This window comes from Siphateles boraxobius, unplaced genomic scaffold (assembly GCF_051911475.1).
Source record: "Siphateles boraxobius isolate OS27281-9 unplaced genomic scaffold, OSU_SipBor_1 65, whole genome shotgun sequence".
Lineage (NCBI taxonomy): Eukaryota > Metazoa > Chordata > Actinopteri > Cypriniformes > Leuciscidae > Siphateles > Siphateles boraxobius.
The window spans coordinates 6,187,771-6,203,518 of record NW_027509192.1 but is presented as its reverse complement, the minus strand read 5'-3'; the positions used below and the strand labels follow the sequence as shown (position 1 = coordinate 6,203,518).

The 15,748-nt window shown below is 38.0% G+C and overlaps 1 protein-coding gene across 4 annotated transcripts in view; it reads left to right on the top strand.

The window, feature by feature from the left end:
* Window positions 1-15,748, top strand: part of septin15 (septin 15) — a 31,348-nt gene that overhangs the window by 13,055 nt on the left and 2,545 nt on the right. For all 4 annotated transcript variants that reach the window (XM_077210454.1, XM_077210455.1, XM_077210451.1 and 1 more), the window contains exons 3-12: window positions 3,804-3,910; window positions 7,369-7,469; window positions 7,675-7,809; window positions 9,460-9,577; window positions 9,666-9,758; window positions 10,584-10,680; window positions 13,970-14,021; window positions 14,215-14,340; window positions 15,374-15,509; window positions 15,597-15,742. In XM_077210454.1, the coding sequence (XP_077066569.1) occupies window positions 3,804-3,910; window positions 7,369-7,469; window positions 7,675-7,809; window positions 9,460-9,577; window positions 9,666-9,758; window positions 10,584-10,680; window positions 13,970-14,021; window positions 14,215-14,340; window positions 15,374-15,509; window positions 15,597-15,742 (1,111 nt within the window). The remainder of the gene's footprint in view (window positions 1-3,803; window positions 3,911-7,368; window positions 7,470-7,674; window positions 7,810-9,459; window positions 9,578-9,665; window positions 9,759-10,583; window positions 10,681-13,969; window positions 14,022-14,214; window positions 14,341-15,373; window positions 15,510-15,596; window positions 15,743-15,748) is intronic.

Sequence of the window (15,748 nt, the reverse complement as noted above, 5' to 3'; positions counted from 1 at the left end):
CTAATTAAACACACTTGAACAAGCTAATCAAGGTCTTCTGGGAACTTCTAGGCAGGTATTTTGGAGCTACACTCTGCAGGACAGTGGCCCTCCAGGAGTGGAGTTTGACACATGATATAGAGTGTGTATGTTGATTGCACACGTGCCACCTCATAGATCTTATTTTCTATGTAGCACTGATTGATTTGAAGTGACTTTGTGTGTGTGTGTGTGTGTGTGTGTGTGTGTGTGTGTGTGTGTGTGTGTGTGTGTGTGTGTGTGTGTGTGTGTGTGTGTGTGTGTGTGTGTGTGTGTGTGTGTGTGTGTGTGTGTGTGTGTGCGTCCGTGTGTGTGTGTCCATGGGAGTTTTTACAGAGCAATGCTGATTGTTATCTCAGGCTGTTCGGAGATGAACTCTGACCTTTGTTGCCGAACAATGGATCTTATCACTACAGGAGCCCCTCTCTTCAAACCAGTTAAACACACATTTACTATCATACTTGCATTCTCACATCCTTTAAAATAAGTAACTGTAGTAAATACTTGATCGGAGTGTTTTCCAAAGCTCTAGTTTATTCTAATTAGTTTAAATTACCAAAATTTTTGCCCAGTTGTTCTCTATTTATCTGTTGAGCTAGTGGGCCTCTCTTTCACTCTGTCAGCTATCTGTTTGTTAAAGAGCAACTGTATGGCAGTGGTACTAGAGCCCATTTTATGAGGGGAAAAAGAGTGAGGAAGAAAAGGGATAGCTGGGATTAGATGGGGGCAGGGCAGTGGAAAGGGGGTGGATGTGGGGGATTGTCAGGATATCTGAGCCCAGTAATGGGCCCTGGGGTGCTTTCTGGCCCATAGCATGATGACAGGAAGAGGTAAATAGATGAAAGTCAAGAAGAATGTGTGGAATCTCTTAGAACGTTTGTCCATTTGTCCCAGTCCTCCCATCCATTCAGGGTAGTAGCAGTGAGTAGAAAAATACATTTTAAAAAAATCTGACCTCTAAATCTGAAGAGGGCCGTTTACGATTTGATTGATTGATTGATTGGATTGTCCATTTTAAAGGACTTTTCCAAATTATTACATGTATGATTCACCAAAAAAAGGAAAGAATCTGTCATCATTATTTTATATAGTTCCAACCCTGTAAAACTTTTATTTATTTATAGTATTTATTCACATTTGGAATTTGTTTTTTCATGTTTTTAATTTATTTAATTATAATTTTAATTTAAGTATAATTTTAGTTTTAGTAATTTTATGTGCTTTTGATTTTTATTAGTTGTATTTTAGAAATATTTCTATTTATTTTTTAGTTTTAGTTATTTCTTATCTAATTATATTTTATTTCAATTGATGAAAGCATTTTGTTTAGTAGTTTTACTTATGAACGAGTTGAGGGTGAGTAGAAAATGACAGAATTTAGATTTTTGAGTGAACTATCTTTTTAATTGTAAAGGTAATTTTTTGGTGCAAGCTAAACTATCTAAGATGTTTAATGATGTTTTTGATATGCAAATCTGTAGTAAAATGAAACATTATGATTGTGCTGGACATGCTTTATTAGCATACTGCACAAAACGCTGGTTATTCAAATGTTTTTGAACACCATTCGCCCCACTTTTTCAAGCTACGCGCTAACAGTGTCAAACTGGGTCAGGAAGTGATGCTAGCATGCACTTTTAATTCGGAAATGTCTGTTCCCCTGGTAGCCTGTCTGGGTCTAGTTCAGTGTAAAGCCAGTGGAAATAGGGTCTATTTATCCGCATGTGGTTGTGCCAGTCTATTAGCACAACTATAGACCTTTTTCCTCCATTTAATGGTTTTTCCACTGTCTCTGTTTGTCCCTGCTGGAGAGGCGCATGTGCTGTAGTAGTAAAAGACACATGATAGAGGGACCAAAATGAGAAGGGGAGGTGAGTTCACTCCATTCATCCATGGGTCTGATAAAGGTCAGCCAACTGTGAACTAGACCTGGATCCTTGCTGTGAGACTGAAGTGTCTCGTTTTCAGAGATCATGTGGACCGATATTTAATTAAAAGGGGGGATGAGGCTAATTGGTTCTGGCTTTACCCTAAGGGGGTGAAAGGGAAAGAGAGACAGAAACAGGGCTTTAGAGATTGCTGGAGATGGAGACGCTTGCTAATCTACTCATTCTCACCCGTTAAAGCAGTGGCATCGTGATTTCATAGAGACATCCTGCTTTGTGTGTGAGTGTAAAGCACCAAGCTAACCTCTGGAAATGGTTTGAGCAATTAAATTTGTAATACATTTTTGGTATGTTTTAACACACATTTTACGTGGTTATGTAATCAAAAGTAAACTACGGTACAACAATTAAAATAATGATAGTAAAAAAATACTATTATTTTTATGAAAAGTTGTTTTATGGATTTAAATGTCGCAAAATATATTTTTGTCTTTTGTTTTTGGCTACCGGTATATCTAACTGCATATATTAGCGGAAGAGAAGAAGCTTTTTCCCATTGGTCTTTCTTATGTGTTGGTACATGGGTTCCATTAAAATGCCAGTGTAAGTGCAGACAGATAAAACAACACTCTGTCTCTCTTTATCTGTCTTTCCTCCTCCCTCTTTACTTCTCTTCCATTGGTCGCTGATGTCCTCCCACCCCACCCCCACAAACACATACACATAGATGCTCTCACAGTCCAGTCACTCTGTCTTGTTTAGGTAAGTCCATGTAGCCTGGAGCATGGAGGAGTAAATTTACTTAACAGACAGAGGGGTGGGTTTGGTGTCTGTGTGTTATCTCTGGCATAGCACAGAGAATTTTTAAGTGTGTCTGTGCAGATGTTTGGGCTCCATAGGAGGCACTGGGAACTGCTGCTGCTTTGGCAAAGAGAGGGAGAGTATTCAAATGAGGGGTCAGGGTCGAAGGTTACTGATATCAACTGATATCATGAGGGCATTGGGTCATCTGGGTCTCATTTTCCAATTTAACTGCATTTTGTTACTTTCTAAATTGCATTACGTCTTAAGTTTAAACGCAACAAATCAAAATTATGATTAATAGTATTTCGAAATGCATACAATCAAGCTCCTATGATTATCTAATTGTCAAATTTTTGTGTTTGGTTTCATCTTGCAGAAGGTGAATGCAAATGTGTAGTCCATGTAAGGAATGAATAAGACAAGAATTGGAAGCTCAGGAACTAAGGACTGTCAGTGGGAAGATTGTTTATTGAGAGAAGGAGCTTTCAACACCCCCTTGAAGCCTAGGATCAAGCTTGTGTCAAAAATGTGGAGTGAGAATGTGTATTTGAGTGGGTGAAGATGGTATACACTTCAGTGATGCATTGGTGGTCTGCTCTGCCAGATCAGCCCAAGTGTTCCCTTCCCCCAACTCAAGAGATGTTCAAAATGACACAGCCTCATGCTCATCAGTTGTAAAGAGAAGTGTGGAATTGGCTAGAAAGAATAGAGCAAGCAATGTTTTATTCCTTCTGAATAAAAGAGCTTTCTCTCTCTTCCTTTTTGTCCACTACATTTTCCCAATATACCCATGAATCCGCTGTCTTTGGATTGCTGTTCTCAGGAAGAAACTATTGAATTTCTGGCCAGGGTCCCACATGTGCCATTGGTTGGCTCAAAAACAACAAACTAATTGTGTGTTTCTGTGTGGGTGGATGAATGTGAGAAAGCTTGTGAGGATCTGTGCAGAATCTCATAATCATCACCTCCTGTTTTTAAGTATGGATGTCTCTTGCATGTGGCATTTCCTCCTCTCCCACTTTTTGCCTATATTAGTGCATTTCATGGCACCAGTTGACTATGGCAACTTAACATTTTTGTTTGCCTCTTTTCTAGGTGAATCTGGACTTGGCAAATCCACGCTCATCAATTCCCTCTTTCTGACAGACCTGTACTCCAAAGACTACCCTGGCCCATCTCAGAGGATCAAAAAGACTGTTCAGGTATGGCCTCTTTAACTGACCTTTAACTCCTGATAGTAATCCTCTGGTCTTTCCTTAGACTACCGCAGCAAGCCTAATATATAGACAATGGTAGATTGTGTTACACAATGTTCGGCCATACACCGATTACATTCCTTGCCCACCATGGCACTGCTCTAGTTGTCTTTTAGCTTTTTTTATCGAAATAAATACCGTATAGTTCAGTTGGACAATGGGCGCTACAATTATAAACTGAAAGCTTCTACTCTGAAAGTTTTCTTACCGTCACATTCCTACTCGATATTAGTCTTGCTCTATCTTACTTCCCTTACCTTTGACCCTTTATCTCCAGACACCATTATCCTCCACTGCCTTGCAGCCCAATGTGATGTACAAAAGCCATAAATGAGGCTTCTGGGGTCTTACCTTGGACCAGGAGTTGGAAACCTCTTTTTAATTATCAAAGTTTGCCATTTGAGTGAAACTGTGCTACCTAACTGACCAGTTCAGCTTCTTATGCAGTTCATTAGATTACCTGCATTGCTATGGATCCTTGGGCCTTATCGCATTAATCACACTCATGCACTCAATGTTGTTTTTTGGTTCTTCAAGTCCTAGTCAACCAACACCTGAATGCGTTTAGACAGCTGGAGTGCAGAGCACCAATCAGGCTCAAGCAATCACAAACAGATGCTGCCTTCTGAGAGTTCCAGGCCAGAGCAAATGCTCCCAGACTCACCAGAGGAAAGAGGCAGCAGAGTTTTGACCTTATATGGATTTGATAAACAGGGTGAGAACAGATGCTGAGGCTGGAACATCAGAAATTGTGGAGGATACACTGCTTGCGGTATGATGAAGTGACTCAATTGGAGTGTTTTTTATAGAGTATAGGAGGGGCAGTACGAAGGGGTCTAGATTCCTCTGGAGGCTAGTAGGGTTCAGTAGGAGGTCAAGAATTTTCCCACGAAACCCAACACTCGACATTGACTTTCCCACCACACTAGAAATGGGACGTGTTCTGAGGTGGCCCAGCCCTTTCTGGTATTTAAGTGCAGCCACTCTCGTTTCTCTTTTATTATGACGAACAAACAATCTCTGTGTCTTTGCTGCACTCAAGACTTAAGTTTACGGTTAAGGTTCAGATCAAAGTTGTTTTGAAACTTGGTTAAGCTTGGATAACATGACAAATCCTTTCTAATGCAAGTCTATTGACTTGGTGGCAATATTGAAAAATGCTACTGAATCATGCAAGTACAGCCCCAGTCTACTGGAATGGGAAGGATCAAAATCTCAAGAACTTGTCTGCCATGCTTATTTTGCGATAAAACCGGGATGTCAAATTCTGCTTCCGGAGGGCCACTTTACTGCAGAGTTTACCTCTAATCCTAATTAACACACCTGAACCAGTTAATCAAGGTCTTCAGGATTACTAGAAAATTCACGGCAAGTGTGTTAGAGCTAAACTCTGCATGACATTGGCCCTCCTGGAGCAGGATTGGGCACCCCTACAATAACATGTCAAATGGACTTATAAAATCTGACTGGTATCATACATTTTTCTTATTTTGCTCAAACTAGGGTGTCCTGCAGCTGTTATGTCAAACCCTTTCCACATTTCATTGATGTAATGCCACATAGACTGTTGGGTAGAAGTCTGCTGCAGAGACGGCATCAGTGAAGGCTCATGAGCACCCTTGAAAACCTAAAATGACAAATGGGCCACCCTACAGCCTCATAGACTCCACAAACACAGTTACTATTGCAAGACCGCAAGTACGCCTTAAGTGTGCAGTTTGGGAATTAACTATGTTGATTTCTTTCCACTCGTAGCCTGTGTTCTCTTTGTGCTGTATGTGTTCATGTGGGTTATTTGCTTTTCTCAGCGCTGTGCAGAAACCGATCAAACACAACCTTCGCATTATCTTACAGTTTGAATGCAACTGTGGCATCTGTCACCCAACATCTAAACAAATCCATCCTCGTTTTGATAGATGATCTAAAACCAAAAGGGCTTTGCTTGCTGCCAGTAGAATTCAATGGAAGATTCACCCCAAGGCACCACCTCTCTGTTTTTACCATAAAACAACTTAGGTTTTAGAGATTTTAGATTTCATCCTGTCACTTGCTGTAGGCTTACTTGGACTTCACATTCCCTACATCACTCCTTTCACAGTTGAAATCTCTCTGACATTTTAACGTTTCTTATGTCCATCCTTTCCTCTTAATACCCTATTTAACCTACTCGGGCACTCTCCTGGGTGGCAGGATGCCTTTGAGTGATGCACTTTGTCTTGAGCTGTTCCTCCATGAATGTCCGTGGTATAAATTTGTCAGCCTGGCCAAAGGCCATGTTGTGATGTGTGACTGTCTAGTCCTCTCTGGTAAGTTCAGGCAGGGCATGGAGACAGCGGTGAAAGTATTTATATTCCAAAACAATCTGCAGTGTTTGTGATAGCAGCCACACAAGGGCCACTCTGGTTGCATCGAATGAAAGTCTTGACATTTTTGTGGCTTTGTGTTTATACATTTTCATTTATTTCTTTTTCTATGTTGTTGCAAACTGAAGTGGTCCGATGTGCCTCATAAACATCCTAGCATGAGCGAGAATGGAAGAGTTTTATTAAGGTTTACTCTTCTTTTCTCCTCCATTTCACTCATTTTCTCTCACACTTTCTTCTCCTTAAGTCTCTCCTTTTTCTCCATCCCTCGCTCTCCTCTTTTTGAAGAACTAAGAGAGGTTATGGTTGTTTTTGTTAGCGAGAAAGTTGCGCGTGTGTGAATGAAAGTGCGATTTTAGAAAAACAGGGTCAGCCAAAAATAACCAGTCCTGTGAGAATAAGCGTTTGTACTGAAAGCAGCTGAAATAACTTCAGGAGATGAAGCTGAATCATAGTGATATCGGAGATGACTATTTCAGTGTCTCAGCTCGGTGTATCACTAATGGCCTGCCTTAGAATACAACTAATGCACATGGTTGCCTGAATTACTAGTTGACTAATCGGTAGATACAAACTAGTTGATTTTGAATACTCACTACTTTGGTTTTTAAAGTTGACTATTTTTTTTAGCTTGACCTATTTCTAAAACATGAATGTGTATGTCTGTAGCAGCATTGAATTTAAAGATTCATAAACTATTTGTTGGACAACTAGTTGACTATCATGGCTTATCCCTTGTTAATGCCTACATTAGTCATTAGCTTCTTTTGAATGAACGATAAGGCTATAGTGTTCATCAATGTTTATGTTCTACAGTCATCTATGACCTTTGCTGACTCAGTTTTGGTTTGATTATGCAAAAGTACAAACTCTTATGCAAAAACTGTATTAACCAAACTCTCCACTCACACGAGTGTTTGTGGTTTAGGGTTAGTTAACATTTATGTTTGGTCAATGACGTGAATCTGGAGCAAACAGGCAAGGCTGCTGTCTCAGGCTATGTCACATGTCCTGTTGTAACAATTCTGGTCCTTCTTTCAGGTGGAACAGTCTAAAGTGCTGATAAAGGAGGGGGGCGTTCAGCTCACGCTCACCATTGTCGACACACCAGGCTTTGGAGATGCGGTGGACAACAGCAACTGGTGAGTTTAATTTCAAGTGCCTTTCAGACTCTTGGATAGACCTTGTCAGAGAAATACACTCCATTATAGTCAAAAGATAATAATATTTTATATGCAGAATGCTATATGTGATGGTATTAAATATATTTATTACAGATTATGATGCACTGACTTCTCTAGCTTTGCATCTGACTTTGCCTTTCATCTCTCCTCCCCTTTTTTTCAGCTGGCAGCCAGTCATCAACTACATCGACAGTAAGTTTGAAGACTTCCTAAATGCTGAATCCCGTGTCAACAGGAGGCAGATGCCTGACAACAGGGTGCACTGTTGCTTGTACTTCATTGCCCCCTCTGGTCACGGGTAGGTGCTGCACGCTCTACAAATGAAGCCTGGCATGAATCAACCAGCTTAAAATAGAAGAACCACACACACATGTCCTGATTTACACATTTTGCACTTTATTCAGGAGTGGGATGATGTTGTAATTTTGTACATGAATACTATACGACTGTGGTACAATGAAGGCATCAGAACATGTGACTGAGCACTGATTTAAATGCATTAACGAGTGAAATGGAGAGATAGAGGACATATGAGCACATATGGAGATACATTCTTCCCACACCCATATCCAAAAGCATTACATAATGCCCACTAAACTGGGCCTGACGTATGATAGGCGTTGCCTTGTTTATTTTTTAAAATGAATAGCGTATTAATGTTTGTTAAGATAGAAATAAGATTTGTGATACAATATGACATATTTTTTGTGGTACAAGAATGCTTTATTTGCTTTGGGGAATATTTATCGCAAGATCCTTGAAACATACATTTAATTTTTTATTTCTTTTTGGAATGTTTTTTATTCTGTCCATTGTTGTGTGATTTAATGGCATTAATGTGGTAAAAATCCTCTATAATTCTTTAGCGTATAGTTCATCATCTACTCTCTCTGAATAGAAAAAACAAAGCCCTGTTTACTTTTCTATTTACATTCACTGACCCCGTGGTCCTATGTGTTCAAACAGCCCCACACATTTCTTTGCGTGCCCTTTTTGAGACGCCACTATGAAGCAACATTCATATCTCTGTGACCTTTGTGTTGCATCTTCAGTCTGGACATTCCTGAAATGTATAAACAGCCCCTCAGCTGGCCCCCAAAGCCACACAAACACACACAAACCCAGCTCAGTGTAAAGAACAGCCTCTTTGTCTGGAATCCCAAGTGAAAGTGATGCTAAGAGAGACAGAGCAAAGCCCTCATTCCCTCCATGACATAATTTTTCTGGTTTGGAAGGAAACGATGAGAAAAGGGTCAGTGCTGTGTGGTGGCTCTGTGCTGACAGTGGGCCCTCTCCTCTGATCTATTTATTCATGCCTGTTTCTGGATCCTGACTGGTTTTTAGTTCTGTCGCATCATTTCAAATGACTTTTTTGTATTTGGTTTATGTGTAAGCTTTGCAGTTATCTAATAACAGTTGCAGTTATCTAATAACTTTGCATTATCTAATGTTTTACTTTACCTTACTGTTACTATTCATTACAGTCATGTAACCTGTGTGGAAAACCATGTGAAAAGCTGCACCTTTTTATTGTTTTATTCTATTTATTTTATTGTTTTTTATTATCCCCCCCCCCCCACTTGGTTGTAAAATGATTTCCATAATGCACTATACAATATCCTATGCTATGCTATATTAAATCATATACTACTCTATACTATGCTTTACAATTCTATTCTATATTCAATAGCCCTAGAAGACAAAGTGTAATGGGCACAATTTATTAATTTATTCTCATATATTTTATTTCATTTTATTTGACCATTGAGTGTATTGTAGTGATATCAGCATTAAAAAAGTTTAAAAAATTTAAATTTAATATTTCCATTATATGGCATACAATAATAAATGTAGTAATCTAAATAATAATGTATTAGCACCACAAGCAGCTTCACAAAACAAATCTAAAACGTTAATGCCATTGAATTGTATTCTGAATCGTTTTCAGACTGAAGCCTCTTGATATCGAGTTCATGAAGCGTCTGCATGACAAAGTCAATGTCATTCCCCTCATCGCTAAGGCCGATACTCTCACGCCAGAAGAGTGCCAGCTTTTCAAGAAACAGGTTTGTGTTGGTGTGATTTCACATTTTACTGCTAATGATTTATATTTCACCATTTTTCTTAAGTATACTACTATTCTCTCATTATAAGATTATGAAGGAGATCCAAGAGCACAAAATCAAGATTTATGAGTTTCCCGACACAGAGGACGATGAGGACAGCAAACTGATCCGAAAGATAAAGGTAAAGAGTCAGTCCAGGTCAAAAACCTTTTAACTAACTTTGAGCTTGATTTTGGTAAAACGTTAATAATATAATGACATAAAAGTGTCCGGACATATATAAGTAGGTACTACATTTGAATTTGAACTGAATTTTATTACCGTTAAAAAAGCATGTCCTCTATACTATGAATATGGGTTGTACGAATGAAATTCGGATCTACTGCAACCGCCGCGTTGTTGTTGTTGTTGTTGTTGCGTCAGTTGTGTCGCTTCATTGCCATTCACAAATCCTCTCCCGTGGCCTCATGGGATAGTAAAGTGTCCATTAAATACGCACTTCTGCGGAAGTAGTAGGTTATCTGGGTATGTTTCAAATACAATTAATTCGGACAAAACTACTCCTTTGGCATACTGTTTTTATGAAATTTCTGCCCGACAGTGACGATATGTAATTATATAAAAATAATCGTGAACAACTGGAAAAGTCATGGTAACACATTCAGTGAGAATCTTGAAGATTTCCTAACGCATTAACTAATGTTAACATACACAATGTTACTTAAATTTTGAAATTTGAATTTCACAATGGAAAAGCAATGCTAAATGGTTTCGTCATTGAAGTCTTTATTATACACAGCATCCACAGTGTTGTTTGTTTCTCCAGGTCAGCTTGAGGTTATTATTGACGAGATGCGAACTGCTACAGAGCTAATTTAGCTGACTGTTCCAGCCTGATCTGGATCTAAAGATCGATGCGAACCTACGTCAGACCCCCTGCATCCATTCGCTTTCCCTGTGTGTGGTCGATACAGACTCTCTGTAATTATGTGGTTTGTACCGACAGGAGAAGATGCCTCTGGCTGTGGTCGGAAGCAATGTGGTGATCGAAGTGAATGGCAGGAAGGTCAGAGGTCGCCAGTACCCCTGGGGTGTGGCAGAAGGTACGTCCTGCATCAGCATTACTGATATGTGTTCGTCATGAGGATTGTAAAATTTCTAAGGAAATAGGGGTGTTCCAGTGCGTACAAAACAAATGCATGAGCTTGCTGGATGATATCCCTCCCAGCTGAGGGATTCTGGAAAAGGGATGACGAAGAGGTATAAGGTTTTCCAGAGAGAAAGACTGTCACCCCTTCTTTTCATCATGGCCCACAAATGACTTGTTGTTGTGGTTTTACTTTCCGCGCCTCTTTTTCTTTACAAAGCTCTCTCCTCCCTGCAAAACTTTTTCATTTGGAATTGTTGTTGTTGGTGAGTGAGTGTCTTTTTTCCTCAGTTGTTTATGTGTCATTCTTTCTTTTGTCTTTTTTTTTCTTTCTGTCTGCTCTTTTCCATGACTGACAGAGGGCATTATTGGTAAAGAAAACCATTTTTCATTTATATTCTCTTCGTTAAGGCCTCCCCCTCCTTCCTCTTCCACCTTTTTGCTGCTCTGAAACTTTGCTGATTGTCAGATGTGTAAATAAATAGTCATGGAGAAACCTATAAGCTGCAGCCCCCATAGAAAATAGAGCAGCTCTGCTCTCTAACATGTTTATATGTTCTTAATTACCCTCTATGTAGGGCTGGACGATATAGAAAGCAATTATATCTCGCTATTTTATATAATAATTTATATTTTGATATATGCATTTTTCTGATTTATTAAAACATTTTATAAAGTACAATATAATTTACATTTTTTTTGTTCCATAATATACTTTGAAAGTCTTTTGCTCACCAAGGCTGCATTTATTTGATCAAAAGTAAAAACTGTAATATTTTTAAATATTATAACATTAAAAAAAATCAGTTTTCTACATTAATATATTAAAATATATAATTTATTCCTGTGATGCAAAGCTGAATTTTCAGTGTCACATGATCCTTCAGAAATCAGTATAATATGCTGATTTGCTGCTTAAGAAACATTTATTATTATTATCAATTTTTGAAAACAGTTGTGCTGCATAATATTTTTGTGATTCATTTAAGGATTCTTTGAATTCAAAAGAATAGCATTTATTGTTACATAACTAGTGCTGTCAAATCGACTACTCGCGATTAGTCACATCTGACATATATTATGTGTCTATATATATATATATATATATATATATATATATATATAAATAGATGTGTGTGTGTGTGTATACAATATATACACACGCATATATATATATATATATATATATATATATACTTTTATTTTAGATGCGATTAATCGATTTGACAGCACTAATCAAAACCTATAGATTATAAATTTAAATTTTTTTTTTTTGTATATATAACCCACAAAATGACCAAATTTTTTTTAGCATGTTTATTTTAGATTTGCTAATGTGGCAATGTTAATAAGCACCAATGTTTACTTGCAGATCTTTTGTGAATCAGACAAGGAGGGAACACAAAGCTTGTCTAAATTAAACACAAAGCTTGGCTAAATTAAAACTCTGAATATCTGAAAATGCATGTTGTTGCTTAATTTGATATTGCCAACAAAATCATTGCGAATACATCATAAATATTTTAGATATCATCCAGCCCTACTCTTATTTTTAAACAAAACCTTGTTCAGACATGCATGCCTCCCATTACTTATTTCCAACTTCCATTTTGGATTTAAATGCATTGAGGGGTACAAAATGCACCTTGGGTCTGGGGTCAATTTTTTTCCCCGTTATATATTTTTTTATTATAGTACTTTTGACATCATCATTTATAAGCATTTTTGCCTCTGAACTCTGATGCGGGTTGACTGAGTGCTAATGTTTCCATCCTAACCTCTGATGAACACTATTTTAACATATGATTTAATAAATGGGACGTGTTTTTGAAGCACCCATCCATACCTGTCAGCATCAGGAGTTTGCTGTTTATGTCCCATCAAAAAAGAAATCCCATGATCCCTTTAGACATATGACTCCACCTCCTGCCCCTCCCCCTAGCTCCATTTGGCTGTTATCTCTGCTTGTCATCGCTATGCCATGTAACCCTTCCCACAACACACCATTTTTAGTCTTAGTAGCCCATAAATCACAGGTTGAGTGGGGGTTCTTACAGGAAAGACTTTAGTCCCGCCCCTCCAACTGTTCTCTCACAGGTAGGTGGTTGTATCAGATGATTGACACGTGGGGCAGTCAATCAGAATGAGTTCTCCGTTTAGGTAAGGTTCTCGCTTGGTAAAGCATCTTAGGGCTATATAACTGTTATAACTGTGCAGGTTAGACATGCAGAAGACGTTTCATCCTTTAACCATCTGTCAGAAACCAGTGTCTCTGGTCCTTTTCCAGAATCCCATGTGATGACAGCGATGTTTGATCATACATACCTGTGTATGATCACATAACAGCAGTCTGAACTGCTAACCTGTTGTTTATTTTTGTGACTGCTTAACCTTTTAGCATTTTCAGTTTGGTATCTAAATACTAAATTGTGTTTTTCGTTTAATTGACAACCACCTGACTTGTTTTTTGATTTTTCATTTGTCTGATGTTGTTAAATTTATGTTCTGTCAACAACCTCAGTTTCTGATCCTGTTTGTTTTAAATGTTTAATTTGTCACTGTATTATGTCTGTTTTTAAATGTTTTAATACTCAGGGATGCACTGATATTAAAATTCTGGCTGATATGAGTAGTCCATTCATTTTAAATGGCTAGTAGTAGCCTATAATTTGATACTATTTTGCTTAAATACTAAAATAAATGCTACAAGTGAATGTAGGCATCACAAAATTATATTGTACGGTATGAGTTTTGGGGTTTATTAAAGATTACATTTAACACTGTTATTAAATTATTGTTTTTAAAGATTAAAAGATGGCAAACACGGTCTAAATGTAAAAATTTTGGAAATGAGCATCAACAATCAAATATCCAATATTGACTGATACTGATAAAAAAGGGTCTATAACCGATATGGTATTGATTTATCATGCATCCCTAAAAAAATTGTTTTTAATCAATATAGAGGTCATCATAACTGCATACATCCACAAAAATAATGCATTTCATGTCAACTTTTATTGTTACAATTAACCATTTTACTGCATTATATGTTTTAGTCCTGCACATGAATTTGCAATTTGTGCCTACTTATTTTTTTTATTTTTATTAAGTGTTTAACTTTGTATTTTCAAATTTTAAGTAAAATCTAAAAACTGATCTCTTAGGGATTCTAAAGTTTTAAGGCTTTGGAAGTCATTCTGATGATGTTATTGGTCTAAAACATCTGTTTTGTCTTTTTACAGTGGAGAACGGTGAGCACTGTGACTTCACGGTCCTGAGGAATATGCTCATCAGGTGAGATGAGATCGTTGTGAATTAACACTGTGTCCTGACAGGTTTCCAGCATGAAGTCGCTAAAGTAAAATACTGTGGATGCAGTATTATGTGGATAATTTCTGTTTCTAACAAGATGCATGATACATTTCTTTGTTAATTAGAGTTTTAATCAGCGTTTAATCTATCAGCTAACTGTCCATTGCCGTTCCAGGACTCACATGCAGGACCTGAAGGACGTGACCAATAATGTTCACTATGAAAACTACCGCAGCAAGAAACTAGCAGCCGTCACCTGCAACGGGGTCGATGCCACCAAGAACAAGGGCCAGCTAACAAAGTATGAGAACAGTTTTATTTTTAGTTCAATTTTTGTCCCAAACAACATAAGCAGTTTCATTTATGCTAATTTTGTGTTATCGCGTTAAAAATCGCTGGAAGGAAATGCATGAATTGTAATACTGCAAATATACTATGCGCATAAACTACAATGGAAACACATTTAGAGAATAACTGGACTTAACTTGCATAACTGGACTAACCAGTGGAACAATTTCATTGCACAGAATCTCAAATGTTGGTTTGGTCATTCTGAAACACCTGAGCCAATGTTTGTCATCAAAATGGTTGGGTGTAGTGAGCTCACAGAATTCTCGATTGCGTTCCTAAACACCTGGCATCCGAATGACAGATTGACTACATTCATTGCGTTTCTTCTGCATGCTCTAATTTATGATGTATGAAAAAAGAGCCACAGTGGCTTCCCCGATTAAACAACTTTCATTTTACTACAGATATTTTGCACCAATTTCCCAGGAAGTGAGGATTTTGATTTCTTGAACACATGGTAGGGAAACATTTTTGCGATATTTTTGTGGGTTTTTGCGATTTATTCCAATTTTGCACATAATTTACATTCTCCACTTTGGATTGAAACATATCTATTGAGTACGACGTGACTGAGATCCTGGATTTCTTGCAATTCAAGACATTGATGGTGAACATCTCAGACCTGTAGCCTACTAGATACAAATTCTTAGTCACCATGAAATCAAAATGGACAATTCTTTTTTCTTTTCTTTTTTTTATCGAATATTTTAGTATTTATTATAAATGATTTATTCGTCGACCTTGTTATCTTTAAGTAACTCTTCTCTGATGGCATTCACATGAGATCACAACAATAGCCAACCACAATGATCCAACGATCCAATCAATTCCCAATGGACAAAATCAAGTCCCGCCCAACATTTAACTTAAATATACGTCAAAATAGGGATGAAAAGATTATCACAACTTCCGCTTCATGTTGAAGTTAACACGTCTAATCTGAACATATAAAAAAGTTCCTTGTTGCAATGTCACTCTTGTAGGAGTCCCTTGGCCCAGATGGAGGAGGAGAGGAGGGAGCATGTGATGAAGATGAAGAAGATGGAGACGGAGATGGAGCAAGTCTTTGAGATGAAGGTCAAAGAAAAGAAGCAAAAACTGAAGGACTCTGAGGCAGAGGTGTGTATCTGTTCGGTTTCTAGTTACATTTAACATGGAGTATCACACACACTTAACTGAGTTCATCCCTGTGCTTCCTCGATGCAGTTGGAACGGCGTCACGAACAGATGAAGAAGAATCTAGAAGCTCAGTACAAAGAGCTTGATGAGAAGAGACGCCAGTTTGAGGAGGAAAAAGTCAACTGGGAGGCCCAGCAACGCATCCTGGAGCAGCAGAAACTTGATGCATCAAAGTGAGG